Source organism: Peromyscus californicus, unplaced genomic scaffold (genome assembly GCF_007827085.1).
Source record: "Peromyscus californicus insignis strain IS unplaced genomic scaffold, ASM782708v3 Scaffold_6__1_contigs__length_162567912, whole genome shotgun sequence".
In the NCBI taxonomy this organism is placed as follows: domain Eukaryota; kingdom Metazoa; phylum Chordata; class Mammalia; order Rodentia; family Cricetidae; genus Peromyscus; species Peromyscus californicus.
The window spans coordinates 143,480,560-143,500,400 of record NW_026294584.1 but is presented as its reverse complement, the minus strand read 5'-3'; the positions used below and the strand labels follow the sequence as shown (position 1 = coordinate 143,500,400).

At 38.7% G+C, this 19,841-nt stretch overlaps 1 protein-coding gene across 1 annotated transcript; it reads left to right on the top strand.

The window, feature by feature from the left end:
- Nucleotides 1-11,454: 11,454 nt before the first annotated feature.
- Nucleotides 11,455-19,389, top strand: LOC128100050 (early activation antigen CD69-like). Its single transcript, XM_052722085.1, has 5 exons — nucleotides 11,455-11,518; nucleotides 15,506-15,628; nucleotides 16,670-16,869; nucleotides 17,166-17,269; nucleotides 18,471-19,389. The coding sequence occupies exons 1-5, from the start codon at nucleotides 11,455-11,457 to the stop codon at nucleotides 18,577-18,579; spliced, it is 600 nt and encodes a 199-aa protein (XP_052578045.1). The 3' UTR covers nucleotides 18,580-19,389.
- The last annotated feature ends 452 nt before the right edge of the window (nucleotides 19,390-19,841 follow it).

The window sequence follows — 19,841 nt, the reverse complement described above, 5'->3', positions numbered from 1 at the left end:
CAAAAACAATATGTAGATTCAGTGCAATCTCAGTCAAAATTCTGGTGCCACTCATCACTTAAATAGGAAAAAAAAAAAACTTAAAATCCAGAGAGAAGCTAAAAACAAACAAACAAACAACAACAACAATAAAAAACAGCCAAAACAATCCTGTGGAAAAACAACACTCCTAGAAGCACCATCATTCCTGACTTTAAACCATATTTTAGAGCAACTGTCATAAAATCAGCATGGTACTGGCACAGAAACAGAAATGTTGATCAATGACAGAGAAAAAAGCAACTTTGTGTAAGTCAATGTGACTGTAGCCTCTCAATTTTTGACAAAATTTAAAAAAAATACAACTGGAAATGTGACATCTTCAACAAATGGTAGAGGGGAAACTAGATATCATACATAGGAATAAAACTATATCCTTACTTCTCATCCTGTGCAAAAATAAACTCCAAATAAATCTAAGATCTCATCATTAAACCCCAAAGGGAAGAAATTCAAAGAAATCTTCCATAACTTCAATTGATACTCTGTTCTCAAAATTTTTTTTTACTAACAATCCAAGTCTTCTCTCCAATCATCATGTGTTGTTTTTTCTTTCTTTAGCATCACTGAATTGTTACATCAGAATACACTTAGTTTTACAATGAGGTAGGTACTGAATTCAAAATGGCAGTGCTCCCCTGTCATCCCAGCACTGAGAGAGTTTGAATTCATGAGTTCAAGGCCAGACTCACCTACAAAGTGATAACCTATCTAAAAATGTGTGTGTGTGTGTGTGTGTGTGTGTGTGTGTGTGTGTGTGTGAGAGAGAGAGAGAGAGAGAGAGAGAGAGAGAGAGAGAGAGAGAGAGAGAGATGAAATAGTGACCTCTTATCTTGTTCCTGATTTCACAAGAAAACGTCCTCAGTTGTTCACTAATCATGACACAGTTTATAGATGATTCCTACTGTATAGAGCCTACACTTCAAGGCAATTTTATCCTTAATGAATTATGGACTTTCATTATAAATGGTCAGTTACCAAATATTTTAACTTCCATCTTCTGAAATACTTTTCCTTTTAATTTCCTAATAAGGTAAGTTTTGGTGCCTGGCTTTTGAATGAAAACAAACATTTCCTTTTTCAATAGACCTAGTTTACAAGTTGTTTATAAATGGTGATGAATTTAAGTTTGTTTTATTAGTAAAATAGGCTGATCAATTTCTGATTCATGGTTTTCATCTTCTAATGTTTTATTTACTATTTTTGATGAATGGCAATATACAATTTCACTATTAAAATTTCATTATTGATAGCTAGGGATAGAAAAGCATCTGGCTCTGAAAGTTTTATTTATTTTGTTTTTCCTTTTAAAAAAAGAAAGAAATTATTGAGGCTGGAGAGAGGGCTTAGTGATTAAGAGCATTGACTCCTCGACTAAAGGCCCTGAGTTCAATTCCCAGCACCCGTATGGCTACTCACAGGTTACAATAACTGTAGTTCCATGGAATCTGATGCCCTCTACTGGTGTGCAAACAAAAACACCCATACATATAAATAATTAAAATACGTTAAAAAAAAGAAATTACTTTCCAAGTAGGGTATGTTTAATTATAAGCTACATGTCCTTAATAGTTCTAGACAATAAATTGTTTTTATTCCTCCTGTGTCAAAGGATAAAGTGGATAGAGTGGGCTTGGGAGTGTGCCTTTCACTTACATTGTTCATACAGTAGCTTCAAGTTATTCATAGTACATTATTATGATTCTTTGCATCTCCTTTAACCTTGAATACTCATCTCATACCTGAGAAATATTCCAATGAATACGAACCCAGGGAAGGTCCAAGTGCTGAATATCTTCCTTTTGTGTTTTCTCTCACTACATAAGATAAGCACGCTGTTCAATTCACTGCACACCTGTCAAGCAAGAGGCAAACACAAGGGGACACATCTCAGTCACTTAGTATCCTGGATTCTGACCTGTCTGGGATTTCTGTGTTGTGTTTGCCATCTCCATACCATTTTCTTTGAGGGTCATCCTCAAACATGCTCTGTGTGTGTGAGGTGCCTGAAATAAATTTTTGGAATGATCTCAGGCATAGCTAAACACCGTGTCTTTTTTATGATGTAGTTCTCCTGTACAATTCAACTTCAAAAGTAGTCAAAATGTTCAGAGTCCATGTTTATGTGCACACAAGCTTTATATTTCACCACTACAAATCAAGAAGAAATACATCAACTCACACTTTCCAATTTGTTTTTGTGTCTGGGGAAATGTTCTGAAGAAGAGGAAAGAAAGAAAGCTTGATGAACTCAGAGAGAAGACTGGAAATTGCTGAGAACTGGAAATCCCCCACTTACTTACTCATGGCCACCTTTACTGGCTCTATGTGGTAATCATTTCAAACACACCTGTGGTGTGAAAACAAGTGATACTGATTTACATAATTTGAATTAATTTAATGCAACATTACAAACTGAAAATCTGGTCTATGAGAAGATTAAAGACATTCCGATACCTAATTCACCCAGTGAAAGAAAAAAAAATCATTTTAAACTATGATGAGCAGCTTGTCACGGGAAACTGTCTCAGGTCGGAAGTTTGTGGTTTCTTTGAATATGTACCACTAAGGCAGCTGCCGTGATAAGGACTGTACACGCTGCCTTCCTGCTCCACTTTGCATCTGCCTCACATTACATCATTTCCTTTCCGAAACCTCCCTCCGGATTCTTCATATAAGGTCACACATGAGGGGGATCTGCACCGGGTCTTAGTGTCTGAATGACCTCTCCTAACTCTTGTCCAAGCCTCAGTGTCTCTAAGCCTCAGTTTTCTCAATTATGAAGTGCTCATCACAATAGAAATGATCATGAACATAAGGATATCGCTTTATTTTTATATATTATTTATGTAATAAAACTTATACAATATTCCTAAAGAAATGTAAACGTCAGGCATGGTGGCAAATACAGTCCTAGCACTTTGTGGTGTGACCAGCCTGGGCTTAATAAGGGGTTCTAGTTCAGCCAGAGCTACATAATGTGAGAGAGACTCTGTCTAAAAAAAAATCCCAAAGTAGAACAAAAATGGGAAGGTGGCTATGACTTCACTGTCATGTATGTCGTGTTTTATAAAGAGAATGAAAGAGACTTAAACCCTTTGGGACTGATTGCTCAGAAAGTTTGTTCTGAATGCAAAGGAGGTAACTGAAGCCCCAGATCCCAGATCTCTCTGACACTTTATCCTGACCCTATCTATTGTGTTCCTTTTGTTTAACAAATCGATTTTAGCAGTGCTACCATAAAACTCATAGCAGCTAATAGGAACCTTTTGGAAGTGCAATGGTGGTCTTTACTACTTACAGCAGGACAGCAGACATGAGCCAAACAAGAGCTGGTCAACCTCTACACATGGTTCCCTCCCTTGTATGAACCAAAGATGCCTACCCTCTCAAAACTAAGGAAAAGAGAGAAGAGAGTGAGGATGGGGAGAGGGACAGGGGAAGAAGGAGAAAATGGTTGATAACAAATTTTGCCACAAAGTTGAGGCTTTTGAAGATTGTGAAGAAGATGAGGGCCAGTGGTAGCCAGGAGGCCCACCGATGCATACATTCTTAGTATGACTTCATTCTCCCACTCGCATGAGTATTGACTTCAATAAAATACTTTGTCTTTCCTTTAAAAGCCAAGTAGAGACAAATGACTTCATAAAAAAAGGCAAGTGTTTGATTAAGGAGAGAGACTTTTTTGCAAATATGCTATGTGGTGTTAAATTTAAACAAGAAGAATTAGCCATGAAAACCAATCTTTGAACATAAGGAAGCAAGTAAGAAGATGCCCTTTAAAGGGAACAGAAATTTAACTTCCTTAAGCACAAAGGGAAAGTCAATACAGTTGACCTGTGCAGAATATGAGGGGAAAATGAGAACCTACTTGGAAAACCAAATTTTAATCTTTTTAAAATAAAACTTGCCTGCCAGACTGTCCTGGAATATTCAGATTTTGAGAACACATCGATGTCATAATGCTTGCTTAAGGTTATTTATCATATTATATACAATCCCAGGTATCATTTGTGACTAATGGCATATTTGTGAAATGTATATAAACCATATTGTACATAACAAATATATGTGAGTGTATAAATAACTGTTTATGTAGAAGATCAGTGCAGTTGGTTGTGGTTAATGAAGCGAGAAACCTAGAGCACTTGAGTGAGACTCTTAGCACGAAGAACTCTCTTAGAGGTGACTGACAAGGATGCAGCAGCTTCCTCTGTCTGCCCAAGTTCCTGACACACAGCAGACATGTTACATCACATCAGCAATGATGCTGAGAATTTTCAATCATCATCTACTAGTGCCTCTCCTGAAATTAAAAGCCTTCACATACCAGACTCCCATTCCATAATATAGTAACAAACATCTAAAATCCATAGAACATTAACTTTCCAGTTCATGCTTGTTCTTCATGCAACTCTCAGAAACTGCTGGAAACAGTTTTGATTTACAGGTAACAAAGCCAAAAATCAGTGGAGTCATGTAGACTTCCCAAATGTACACTGTTAACAAAGTCTTGAATTAAGACTTGTATTCTTTCATGTGTCATTCAGCAACTCGTGGTGGGTTCCTTCAGTATTCTAGGCTCTATTGAGGTATCAAAGATCACTGATAAACAGGAAAGATGTGTCCCTGGCCATAAACACCTTACTGTCTAGAAGTGAGAGACAGACAATGATGACTTTACAGGCTTACATAAGTACATGAACTAGAAAGCTTCAGATATTAGCGTAAAGTACTAAGTGAAACAGAAGTCTCTGGTAGACTTTTTACATAGTGGTTAGGGAAAGTCTTGCTGTGGAGGTAATGTGTGGTATTAAATATAAACAAGAAGTCTGAGCCATGAAAAAAAAAAAACTGAGAGCATAAAGAACAAAAACAAGAACACTCCCTCTACAGTGAAAACAAGTTTAACTTCCTTAAGGAACAGAATGAAAGTCAACACATTTGACCTGCGCGGAGTCTGTGGGGAAGTGAGACATGAATGAAGATTCTCTCTTTGGAAAATTTATTTATTTACTTTGTTTACCTGGCAAGCTGTCAAGAATTATTCAGATTTCAAGGGTAGATAGTACCTAGTTAGGGGAAACCTATTTCACGTTTACATGGTATGATAGTTGATCTTCATTGACAGCCTGACTCGACTTAGTTACCTAAGAAACAGACCTCTGGGTGTGTCTGTGAAGGCATTTCCAGAGAGCTTTTAACTCAATGAGAAGACTCACCCTATGGATTGGAGAGATTAAGGGTTAGGCTTACAACCAAAAATATAAGAGAAGACCTGCCCTAAATGGTGGCTACCTTGCATAGGTTGGGATCACAGAGTGAATAAAAAGAAGAAAGTCAAGTAGCCAAGTAGACTGAGCATCAATCTCTCTCTCTCTCTCTCTCTCTCTCTCTCTCTCTCTCTCTCTCTCTCTCTCTCTCTCTCTCTGTGTGTGTGTGTGTGTGTGTGTGTGTGTGTGTGTGTGTGTGTGTGTGTGTGATGTGACCAGACACCTCATCCTTCTGCTGTCATTCCCTTCCTAACAAGATGGCCTATATATTTTCTCTAACTATGAGCCAACATAAACCCTTCCTTACACTGTGTTTCATGTATTTTGACAAAGTGAAGTAACTAGCACATATGAGACTCACCAGAGAGGGGAAGGTAAGTCTTACTGAGGGTTACTATTGCTGTGATAAGCATCATGATCAAACGTAATCTGGGGAGGAAAGAGTATATTCCATCTTTAAACTCCCAGATCACAGAGCATCACTGAGGGAAGTTAGGGCGGGAATTTAAGGCTGGAACTGAAACAGAGACCATGGAATAATGTTGTGTACTGGCTTGCTCCCCATGGCTTCTTCAGACTGCTTTCTTACACCATCCAGGACCACCAGCTCAGGGATGGCACTGCCCGCAGTGTGCTGGATTCTTCCACATCAATCATCAATCAAGAAAATAACCCACAGACTTGCTCATGGGTCAGTCTGGTGGTGGCAATTTATCAATTGAAGTTTCCACTTCCCAGATGACTCTACCTTGTATTGATATAAAACTAGCCAGAACAGGGTACATACTAGTAGATGTGAACACTGGAATATGAAGTTTGTGTTAATTAGTTCTTTGAAAGTCCTCCTTTGCATGAGGAAAAGGCAAAAGGCTAAAGTAATCAGAATGCATATATAAAACATACACAATCATATATATCAGAGTGTATATACATTATATATACTGATATATATATCAGAGTGTGTATAATCAGAATATATATATATATATATATATATATATATATATATATATATAATATTCTTCTCTCCCTTTTTACCCCACAGACTAGGAAGAATTTAAATAATGATAAAATCTTTAATAGTAGTATTATCTCATGAATTTTTACTAATCAAACTGTGTGAAGTAAGTAACAGTATATACAAAGAAAAGTCATTATCAATTGGTTTTGGTTTTACTCTAGTTATGAACCTTAACTTCACCCTCAGCATTCATCAGCATCATTCATGGGTTACCTTACCCCCACTGTTTGTCAGAAGTCAAAATCCATGTAGTTCTTACTTACACAGGCTTACAAACTTCCCTGAGTAGCAACCACCCACACTTTGGAGATTTTAGAGTTTTCTGCTTATTTTTTATGAATTTGCAATCATTCACTCATTCACTCATTCTGTAAGAATGCATTGCAAACCCACTAGGTTCCAGTTACTATGGCAGACATTAGAAACAGGGAGGGGCAAGTCTCACAAGGTCCCTGCCCTCAAACAGCTAACTGTGTCAGAAGGAAAGGTGATGATAAACAATAATGTCACATGAAATATTAAGAATGCTGTAAAGGAAGATGAAGGCATGTAGAGGTACACAGTATTTTCCATGTTCCACATGATAGAAGACAAGAGCTTTGGGGCAGTTAATACCTGAAGAGTGGTTACATTGAAGGGAAATTTTGGATGGACCTTCCCCATCCCCAGGGAGCTTACAGAACCTAGGCAGCAAATGACATGGAAGGACCTAGTGAGTCACTGAGGCATTGCTGTACCATGACACCTCTTGATCCAGATCATGCCAGGTTTGCGGTACCTTTGCCTCACTTCTTTCCCCTGGAAGGACCCTGCCATGGGCAGGTGACTACAGTTGCTGCACCCTGGGACTACTTCTAAGACTCAGGATGACCAAGGATAATCTCTTCCCCAAAAGATTGTCAAACAAGAGTAGAGCAGACTTTAAAAACATAGCATGAAAGGCCTAATGCCAAGAGAGAAACAACATGAATCCTATGTTCAGACTTCAGGGACAAGACCATAGGTTTGAATGCAAAATCTGTAGCCAGTCTAAGGAAGTCTGAAGAAATATTAAAGCAGCAATTACAGCTGCTACCATCAGTGGAAACATTCTTTTTGGCTGTCAACCAAGAGGCAAGATGCAAGAATGTCTTAGTTTGTTTTCTTTTGCTATGATAGAACTAACCAACCAAAACTCAATTGGGAAAGACCAACTTTCTTTGGCTTACTCTTCCCAATCACAGTACACCATGAAGAGAAGTCAGGGCATGAACTCAAGTCAGGAAACAAAGAGCAGGAACTGATGCAGAGACCATGAAGGAGTGCTACTTCTACCTTACTCCTCATGATGTGTTCAGCCTGCCTTCTTATACAACCCAGGATTACCTGCCCAGGAGTGTGCACTGCCCATAGTGGGCTCAGCCCTTCCACATCTATTATTATTATTATTATTATTATTATTATTATTATTATTGTTATTTGGTTTATTGAGACCGGGTTTCTCTGTGCAGTTTTGGTGCCTGTCCTGGATCTCACTCTGTAGACCAGGCTGGCCTTGAACTCACAGAGATCCGCCTGGCTCTGTCTCCTGAGTGTTGGGATTAAAGGCCCCACATCAATTATTAATAAAGAAAGTATTCACAGGCTTACCTATATGCCAATCTGATGGAGGCATTTTCTCTGAGGTTCCTTCTTTTTAGCTGACCCTATCTTATATCAGATGGACAAAAACAAACAAACAAAAATCCACTCCTATCCAAAATATCCAGTAAATCCAGTGGCCAAGTGTGGCCCAGCTGAGATTAACAACAGGACACAGCAAATCAACTCCAAAAAGATGAGAGGTAATTGGGAACAAGACCATGTGCTGTGACTTTTCCTGGAGCCACATAAGCAACATCTATTCACTCCAGACAGGGCACCAACAGCATGTCAAAAAAATTACTCTATCCATGTTCAATTTGATGAACCAATGTGTTTATTGGAAGTTACTTATGGGCACATGGGTGAGGGCTTACTTACAGTAGCATGGGTGGGCTCAAAGGCAGTTGGACCACACTATGAAACCCAGGCTGGCCTGAAACTGTGAGAATCTTCTTCCTTCAGTGTCCTATGTGCCAGATCATTAGATACCACATCTGGCTAAGACTCCAACATTTTAAATCAAGAAATGACAACTTTTTTTTTTATTGTCCAGCTCTAATGGTTCAGGAAGTTCGACACAGAAACCTTGTGCTTTAACTTTGTTCTAATACCTTGATTCAGAGATCTGGTACCATCAAATATTCTGAGGACGAGCCCACAGCTGTAGATTTCTCCTTCTAGACCATATAGATTCCTGAGGGAGGGGGCAGAGGAGGAGAGGTGGTGGAGCTAGAAGAGACACGAGTCTTAAGTCCAGGATGCACTGTGTCTTCAGATGGTTTGGAGGATTGAAAATATAGAGATTTTTAAATCATGAATTGATCATGTAAAATTCCAATAACACGGACCAGCTAGATGGCTTGTCAGGTCAAGGTGCTTGTTGCCAAGTCCAAGGACCCAAATTCTATACCTGGGACCCACATATGGTAGAAGGAGAGAATCGGCTCTCACAAATTATCCTCTGATTTCAAGACACATGCCATGGAACATGCCCCACTCTCCCCCAATTAATCAATACATGTGATAAAAATGTTCAATAAAAGAGTAAAAATAAGTACATTGCTGCACTGTGTAATTGGAATCTGCACCATTTATCACCGAGCATAGATACTTACAGACATTGCATGCCAGTCCTGTCCGTGAAACTGCAGACTTCTTGATTGCTGCTGGTGTCTGCAACAAAACTCAAGTGAGGGGCTGCTGAAATGACTCAGTAGATAAAGGCACTTGCTACTAAGTCTAATGAGCCAAGTCTGATCCCCTGAAACTACGTGGTAGGAAAGAACCAATGTGACATGACTCCTGCAAGTTGTCCTCTGACCTCCACAAGTGCACTGTGACACACACACACACACACACACACACACACACACACACACACACACACACACATCACATCACATCACATCACACACATACATACATACATACATACATACATACATACATACATAAATGTGGGGCTGGAGAGGTGGCTCAGCAGTAAAGACTGCTTGCTGCTCTTTCAGAGGACCAGAGTTCAGTTCTCAGCACTATCTCAGGAAGCTCACACTGCCTGTGACTCCAGCTCCAGGGAACCTTCTGGCCTCTGTGGGAACCAACATGCACATACATGACTCACACACATACACATAAATGTATAATAAAATAAAAATCTTTTAAAGTTTAACTAAAGGTAAAGAAATGCTTTTTAAAAATACTCTAGTGAGCTGCATCTTGCCTTTAAAGAACTTAGTTAAGGACCAGCTTATAAGAGAGGTTGGCTGTGATGATTCTTGCTGTGATGATTCGTTGTTTTTGTTGTTGTTGTTGTTGTTTTCAGTACCTGAACTCTAAGAAGACCTCATCCCATTCAACAGTCGTGAGTTAGAAGAACACTGTTCTTGGTGTTAATGGGTGTTCTTCCTCATTGTATCTAGACCCTTCTACATTTCACTTGGCACTGAGTTAACTAATTAGTTACTGGAAAGTATGGCAAGTATACTCATGGAGAAAGAACCACTCAGAAACAACCCAAAGACCTAAAGGTCCTCCAGTAGCGGGCTGCTGGGCACTCTTGTGGAAAGGTTTCTGTTGGAGCAGAAGAGTGGTAGAGGAGGTGGCCAGAGTCCGATGTAAGGGTTCTTCTTGGCTGTGAGGAGGCCTTTGGATTTTAGGGCACCTTTGGTAGGAAGAATTGGTGAGCTGAATGACTCACCAAGATGATACGACTTACTTATAAACGTCACCCCAGCTGCTGTGCAGGAAAGCTACCGGGAACAAAGTGGCACGCGGATCAGCATGTACCTGCCTGTGTTCCAAGCAGACAAATGCATCTGCTGGCTCACCTCAGTTGTCTGCATGGTAACTTCCAATCTACCTAAATGTAGCATCTTCACTAAGGCTTTATTCTGCAAACCAGACAGCTTTGATCCAGGAGTGACTGTGATCTTTGGGTACCAAGGTTATTAGCCAAAGTGGTACTTTTATCTTTTTGATTCTCACACTTGAGTCACCAAATGGACACTTTCTTACTCTGTTTTGTGTTGTGCTTAATAACTTACCTGGATGGGATAGGTACGGTGGAAAGGTACGTGTATCGGAATCACATTTCAAATATCTGAGGCCACAGACACCTGAAATAAATAACCTACAGGATGGGGGGGATACAAAAAGATGTTCTGCAGTGAAACAAAGGAAGTCTGACAGTGGAGGATGACAAGAAAATGAGCAAGGGACGATGAAATAGATAACCGAAGATAAACAGTTTTAGAACACAGCGAGGAAGTTCCAGACCACAAGCTTTCTGTTTCCTGCACTAAAGCAACTCCTGACTAAATGACACTTGAAAGAACTAGTCCCCAGGGGGAAAGAAGTGAATGTCACACTTTTGAAATTCATAATTTCCTAAATAAAACCTGTCCAAGTTGGAGAGAGAGCCATGAGGATAGAGATTTGAAAATCCCTACTCAACAGTACACCTTTTGGTCATCAACAGCGCCTGGTACATAATAGATACTCAATAAATGCCAGTAGCTATACGTACAAAGAAATGCGTGTTTAGGATCACATAAAAAAGTTCACCCTCTCTTCCAGTGTTTTTCCATATCAAATATAGCAATCTCAAACCTTTATCTCTTTGCTTAGATTATGCTATTTCCTAAGTTATTTGAGTTTTCTAAAAATTTGGGGAAAGATATCTTCAATTCTGGAAAATCCAATTTATCTCTTCCTCCTGAGGCTACATTTGTGAGAAAGCACATTTCAGACAGGGAAAACCCACAGCTCACCACAACAACACATGGGGAAGTGTCTGGGCCACTGGAGCATAAATTAAAGAGAACTGGCAGAATTGAACAAGATAGGAGGTAGGAGGAAGGGGTGGAGCCAGACTAATTAGGTATAAAGGCTGAAACGCCTCAGAGACCAAGACACTGAACAAGACACCTTCAGCAAGAGCTCACTGTAGACCTCTTGAGATACGCCACAGAAATAGGGAATCTTGAGGGAAAAAAAAAGATGAATTCTGAAGATTGCTCTGTAACAGAAAACAGCTCATCACATCTGGAGAGAGGGCAGAAGGGTAAGTCATGTGATTTCTAGCATTCTGGTATGATCTCTACATTTGATGTATGGAATAGAGTGCAGAATGGAGAGATATCTTTGGAGGACTTTGTTAGGTTCTATTTCAGTCAGTAAAAGAGAAAACAGCCATAGGTAAATACCTCTTCTGGCTGGGAGAAGATAGAATATTTATATTTGAGAGAGCTATATGAATTTCAGAAGATCTTTAAATGACTTTTCCTTTGAATTTATATCATTTCAACTACTAAACTTAAATGAAACTTCTCTGTCTTAGCCTAGTTACAATCCATCATTTTCCCATAACCACCTGTGCACAATTCTGGATGTCTTACCCCTCTTTAGGAAGAGCTGTTTTCCACATGAGCAGTTACGTTCTTCGTCTTTCCTTGTACATTTGCCTGCTTTTTGTGTGTCTTGCCTCTTCAGTGCTCTCATATGAATCATTCAGTGGCTGGAAGCACACAGATCTCTAGTCTCAGAGAAAACAACTACACACACACACATGAACATTCACAGTGTCAAATAGTGATTTCTTAGAATGTAGCCCACCCAGCCTTTCTTTAAAATGTCATCTTCTGCCATGACCTTCTCTTTAGGACTCCCTCCTTCCATCTTATCCTATTTCTCTCCTCCAATGACGCACTTCAAATTCTATAACAACTATTCATTTTTCTTCATTTTTATCAAAACATGATCACTTTGAACATTTCCCTCTCTTCTATCTGTCTGTTCTACACACATCATGCTTCCTATTGTCAGGATTACTCCATTCTGTTTATGTCTGAGTAATGAGAAGCCCTCAAGCACTTAGTACTTGGGAACCAGAGAAATTTGTAAGCAAGAGCTATCCAGTAAATACAGGGACATGATATACCCAACACAGCCAAGACAGTTGGTGAGGAGGGAATTACTTTCTGAGTGTTTCTCTGTCATGTTGGTGTATTGTAAAAAAAAAAAAAAAAAAAAAAAAAAAAGCCTCCATAACTTTTAAAAACTCATCCCTTATTTGAGATCATGAAGTCAAGTACAGATTAAGTAGTATGCAATATTCATTTTTAGATACCTAAGTTACCCACTTAAAATGAAAAAATAAATAATAAATAAAACAGATAATAATGAAATTATAACCAATAGCAGAATGAAAGAAGGACCTAATGCAGAAAATCCCGCCCTGGTCTGGGATCAGCCCCATCTATCCTTGTATGTTTAACTTTTGCTCTCATTGCCATAACCTTAGCAGCAAAGGAATCAGCAGGCTCCTCTCGGGCAATTGAAAAGTGGTAAATGGGTGGATCTGTTTTCAAGCTCTCCATTGATGCACCGGCCTCAGAAGTGTGCTGTTAGGGGGGATGTTTTGTTGCCTAGGTGATGGGTTGAACTGTGGTTAGCAATGACCCTCAGTGATGGAAATAAAGCATCACGTGGGAGTTTATCTCCACACTCTATCCACCAGGTGGGTCGTTGGGTTGAGCTAGCTGAGATCTAGGTGTTGTTTTGGGTGTACATGTGTTTGCTTTGGAGCCAGAGTTGCTGATGAATTGAGTCCAAACAGTGTGACTGACTACCCATATGTTGAAAAGTGAAACTAGACCCATCTCTGAACTTATTACTCAACTTGCCAAATACTACCTCTGAAGATAATAGTGTATGGGTGTAAAAAGGAGGCAGGAGAAAACAGACCCTGACAGGATTGATAAAGTCTTCTCTTGGAAGATCTGAAAAACAGATTTTCCCTGAGGGGGTGGGGGAACTCCTGGAAAATGCACAAGTTGATGATACTAGCCATACTGTGCCTCCTCTCCAAGCTTATCTGTAAGGAGATGTTTTAAGAAAAAGAAAAAAGAATTTACAAATTCCAAGATACAATTTTCAGAAATACTCTTTTAGTTATAAAAAGCCACCCACATTGAAAAGTTAAATGTTTTTATCATGAGGAAAAAATTTTGAGACAGGTTCTCACCTTGCAGACAAAGCCAGCTGGAAACTCACTATCCTCCTGCATTAGCCTCCTACATGTTGGATTACAATGGTGGAGACCGATTTTCACTGTCAGTTACAAGGTCACTCAAGGAACCATTTCACACTGCAGTTTCTGTGAACATTTTTAATCGTGCTGGTGAATTTGGGAACTTACAAGGGCATTCTTGTGGGGCCACCCTGTTTTGAATCTTGAGGGTTCATCTTGCAAAGAATGAAATCCAAAATCTGAAGTCGAAGACTGACTTCTCTCTCTTTCTAGTCATTTAACGTGTTAGAACAGGCATATTTCTACCTATCCAAATCTTGACATAAAAACATTTCTTTTGTTGTTGTTTGTTTGTTTGGGGGTTTTGTTGTTGTTGTTTTGTTTTTCAAGGCACGGTTTCTCTGTGTAACCCTAGCTGTCCTGGAACTCACTCTATAGACCAGACTGGCCTCTAACTCACAGAGATCTACCTGCCTCTGCCACTTGAGTGCTGGGATTGAAGGCATGTGCCACCACTGCTTGGCTAGAAACATTTCTTATTAGTTAAAGATAACTGTGACTCTGCTCAACCTTTATACAGAAACGTAAACGGAAAAAATTCTGCTCAATATATGTGTTTAGAACACTGTTGTGTCTCTTTTATTATTTTAATCTATCTTAGAAAATTAAATGTTTCACTGTTCATTCTTATATCATCATTCTAACTGTGGTATAATTTATATGCAATGAATGAACACATCACAGAAGTAGTGTGACAACATGACAGTTGTGTAGCTACAAGTCCCATCAATATTTGTAGGTCCCATTTCCACAAGCGCAAATGCAAACACTGTCTCATATCCGACATCACACCTTTTATTGGCTACTCTAAAGTGTCACTTATACGGAAATATATATCATGCAATCTTTAACAAATACATTTTTCATTTAACATCATTTTCTTAGATTCATAATATTGTATGCATCAGTTTGTTTTAATAGCTAAGAGTTATTTTATATGGATGTGCCAAAATGAATGTATTCATTCTTGTCTTGATAGATATTTTGATTATTTTCAGAACTTGGTATTAATGATAATTCTATGAATATTCTTGTTCAAGGCATTTTAAGAACATTTTTTATTTCTCTTGAAGGTGGTGTGTGTGTGTGTGTGTGTAAAAGACTGTATCATACAGTGGTATGTGCATAGCATTGTTTTTTATTTGTGTCTGTGTGAGTATAAGTCATGTGTGTACAGGTGTCTTCAGAAGCTCGAGGAGGGCACTGGACCTTTTAGAGCTGAAGTTATAGGTGGTTGTAAGCTGCCTGACATGGGTGCTGGAAACCAAACACAGGTCCTCTACAAGAGCAGTATATGCTCTTAACCATTAAGGCATCTCTGCAGCCCCTATGAATAAATAGCATTGTAGAAAAATGATTTTCAAAGTATTTTTCAATTTACTCTCTTTGCATTAATATATAAAAGTTTCCAATTGTTGCACATCTGTACTAGCATTACGAAAAATCATAAACAAGTTTTTAAAATTTTTTATTTTATCCTACTTTTAGATATTTATGCATAAATTTAACATTTCACTTTATTGCATTGCTCACATTTATCACGTGCATTTCATCTCTTGTAAACAGTAGCAAACTCCAAGGAGACTAAGAAACTACAGCCACAATGCTCCTTTTATATGTCTGCTACAGCAACTGGGTGCTTAAGACATCTTATATTGTAGTTAAAACAAGAAAATAATGATATGCTTGAATTTTTATAGCTGTGAAATTTACCCATTATACCCACTAAATACATATATAAATTATATATTATATATATAGTATTATGTTAGCATTTTGCTGCTTTGCTTTATTTCTAAACAGCAAAACATTTTACAAATGTGCTCAGAATTGACTATTAACATTTTATATTATATTATAGTGGGACAACACATTACTATTTTTAATTTTGTATTTCTTAAGAGATATCAAATGCTCCATCTTATAGCCTGAATTCATAGTCACTTCCCTCCTTTTCAGACCATGGCACCAGTATACGTTTTGAGAAGCATCATGAAGGATCCATCCAAGTTCCTATCCCTTGTGCTGTGCTGACTGTGTTCTTCATCACTTCCTTAATTATAGCTCTAGTTGCTTTGAATGGTGAGTCATACTTCACGAATTCTCTCAAAGTCTTCTAGCAGTAAGCATTCACATACAACTGAAATGAATGGGTCTTAGCCTGATCTAGTTAATCGGGCCTCCCTGATCGACTTAGAAACATCTCATACACCATAAATGGCCAGTTTTATGATCAGCAGGAAATACAACCCATGCTCCCTGAATGATAGCTGCAACAATTTTATAAATATAAGAATTGTCTGATTTATACATTATATAGAAGAGAGCATGTTTACATCTATAAGAAAGGGAACATATATATATATATATATATAAATTTATATATATAAATTTGTGAGTAGACATTTAACTAGAAAAAAGGTGGACTTTTCATTCACAGTTGACAAGAAAAACAGTATCTAATCTATAGATTGATCAAAAAAATGGCCAATATTTTTGTCTTTTATCTCAACCCAACAGACTAGAAACTGAATTATTATGTCAGCCAGGACTCCCAGAGCTGGCTGGGTCATGCTGTGCCCCCATGCATGCCAAGACACATCTGTATTTTACCAATAAGAAATGTCACAATTTGAAGAAATACTCCCCAAACCATTCATCTTATTGTATTTTTTTAATGGAAAAAATTCATATAATATCTTGTGATCACACTTTTCTTTCCTCCACCTCCTCCCAGACCTCTCCATGTACTTTATCCTCTGCCTGAAATGAGTCCTTCATTCTTTTATCTAACAATCTGCACCCAAGACTGCCTTCTGATGCCTGTGTGTGAGCATTTAGATTCTAAGTTCTCACTTAGAACTTACAATATGCTTCCCCTTTTAGCCCAAATGTTATATTTGAGATTTCCCCCACTTCCCTGACACTTTCTGGTATAATGCCCAAGAGAACACAGTCCTCCCCACTCATGCCCCTTCCTGTGATGAGGGACACTGGGCACTGGACAGATGATAACTGAGGTCTTTTTCTTTACTAAGAGCAGAGCCTCCCCTAGACTAGGTTTATCTGTGGAGAGGGTTAGGTCTCTTCTGTTACTAAAACAAATTATCTTCCTGTGCACAGTGGGCCAGTACAATTGCCCGGGCCTGTATAAGAACTCAGCATCATCTGACCGCCATGTTGCTTCCTGTGAGGATGAGTGGGTTGCATACCAGAGGAAATGCTACTTTTTCTCCACCACAACCAGCAGTTGGGCCTTGGCCCAAAACTCTTGCTCTAAAGATGGAGCTACTGTTGCTGTTATTGATTCCGAAAAAGACATGGTAAGATTGGCAACTGATTTCATCAAATGCTGCTGTTTTATTTAGATCATCTATGGTTTCTCTGTGTTCTTTTCTAAGTGGAAACTGGGTACCTAATCACACATGCAGGAAAATTTAGTCACAGGGGCCCTATGGAACCATCTAAAAGGTCAAAATGAAAGTCTGCTGTACAGTTTTTCAGTGTGGTTTGATTGCCTGGCTTCAGAGACCAGCGACTGAGAGGGGCACAGCTGACAATGATTAGCTTGGCCACGATGCTCAGTTAAGTTTGTAACATAACTTCACTGTGTTTTAAGGTATTTCTGAAACGACACGCTGGTGGACAGGAGCACTGGATCGGGCTGAACAAAGAAGCTAATCAGACATGGAAATGGGCAAACGGCAAAGAATTTAACAACTGGTAAGTTGCAAGAAATCTCGTTGTCCCCTCTAGGCTGACATTTGTTTAAAAAACAAAAACCTTTCTTCTTTCATTTTTATTTTATCTTATTTTATTTTTACTTTTTTCCCTTTCTTTTTTAAGCTCTGTTGGTCCTGGAGGCTCAGTTCTTCATCACACAGCTCTCATCACTTCTCTTAGAATTATTTACAGACACCCTTTATTATTAAAAATTCACTCAGAAACTCCTTTTAGTAACTTAACTTTGTCTTGGCAAACACTAATGTGAGCAAATAGTCTTAATGAATTTGGACATAGTCCAAGAACACTTCTGATGATGGCTGATGAAACAGTTGTTGGGAAAGAATTGCTTATCTCACTTCCTATCCTAGTTCAGGGATGGAGGACAATATTTTTGTGCCTAATTATAAGTGTCTATGAACCTAAGGAAAATTCGCCCCCAAGCAATAAAGATACTGTTGTTACCCATCATTAAGTTAGATTTAAAGATTTGAGAGGCAGTCTATAAATTTAGTGTTGATCTTTAACATCTGAAATCTCAGAATGAATGAATTTCTCACTCTCTTAATGTTTTTATAATAACTGATACAATATCAGTATTAAAATCTATATTTCTAAATGAGGTACAGTGTTGTATACCTTTAGGCTCAACACTCAGGAGGCAGAGGCAGATGAATCCCTAGGCCAGCCTGGTCTATATAGTGAGACCTTTTCTCGAAAAACAAAAAACAAATTGTATTTCTGGTAAAGAGATTTTTAGTATGTATCCCATGGTTGTATACTTATAGCTCGGCTACAAAGGAATACAAAAGAACTACCTATGATCTAAATATAATAGCAGTATTTGATGAAATGAGCTATGAATCTTATCATGCCCTAAGCCCCCCTAGAACTGTGCTTCTTGAAGGATCTATGAACTAAAAAATGATAATGAACTGCTCCTCTACTGGGACACCCACAAAAATCAGAAAAATAAAGCCTTTAGCTCTATCTACTTTCTCCATCAGGATTCCCTTCCCATGTTAGACAACAGACTGTCTCTATACATTAGACTATGGCTACTTGGCTGAAAGACTTGTGTTTGTGCTTCCTACTCAAGGAACAAACAGAAAAGGCAGAGGTCATCACAAAGTTTATTCTCATGTAGCTGGCTGGAAATGGTGGACTGAAAATAAATCTGAGTCTCTTTATGGCTTGACAGGTTCAACCTGACAGGGTCTGAGAGGTGCGTGTCTCTGAACAACACAGACATTACTACTGTGGACTGTGAGGCAAACTTACACTGGGTCTGCAGCAAGCCCTCCAGATGACAAGGAAGCATTGCTCTATAGATGACTGAGCCATGGATCCACAGGAAAGTCATGTGACTGGATGCTACTCTATGGTCAAATTTTCCACAAAGACCTCACAGACCAACTTTACATTATCCTGGGACTCTTCTGCATAGGACTCTGGGACACAAGGGAGAGACTCCAGGAAGATCTCTTTTGGGGTTTCCCTTGACCATGAGCTGAAAATGTCACTCACTGACTGATAATCACACAAAAAAGGAGAGGACAACTATGAAGCCTCATGGATGCACTTTATATTTTAGATCTGGAATGAATAAACTGACTAGCTTTAGAGTTACTATTTATTGCTGAATGACTGCGACAGCCAGTGCCTTCATGCATTTGCACTATTGGAAAGAGTTTGCATGGTAGTAAAGGCTGAATGTAGATACAGGAAAGTTTGACTATTCATGATTTTTCTTAAACTCAAAAAGTATTCTTAAGTAGACCAATGCTTAGGAAACCAAGCTTTGCAGTAGCTCCCTCTAACTTTGCCACATTATTTTGTCAATTGGTTTCCCCCAGAGAATAAGGGTGACCTTTTCTTTAACTTCCTCGGTGTAGACAGCTCATTTTCAGTGGTACATATTTCTTTGTCTTTAAAAATCTTCTCCATAGTGCATTTCAATAAAGAGACAAAAGCATAACATATGAGGAATATATGTAAAGCAGATTTCAAAGTACTGAAAGAAAAAGTGCAATATATGTTGTGGCAGATCTCTGTCAGGACCTACAACCATGTGGATTGACCCTGGAATTCCAATCTTGTCAATAATGTATTTGTGTCTGTCCCAGTCCATAATGTCACATGTCGTACTTTGTTCAATGTATTTCCTATGTGCAATAAAGTGTTTATGTATTTGTTTGTATTTTAAATCTCTGTATAATTTTAAGCTGTATCTATGTATGTGAAAATAAAAGACTCAACACAGTGGTTTCCAGAGGGGTTCACTCAAACTGTATTCAAAGTTACGTTGTAACGTTATAGCATCACACTACTTTCCAAGAGGGATCTCTAAACCCATAGATTAGTGCAGCTCCCAGACCTCACCAGAGAAGATTCTTTGTGCAGTGGGCAATGGTTAATACAAGTCTCCAAACTGGTCAGAATGTAGAGAATGGGTGGCTGTGGAGTGTTCAATCATAAAATAAACACTCTCCCCAGAAAGGTTCAGGAAACATCATGGAAGACAGGACAAAAAAAAAAGAGCCAGAGGTCAAGGAGAGGTGGGCAAAACAGT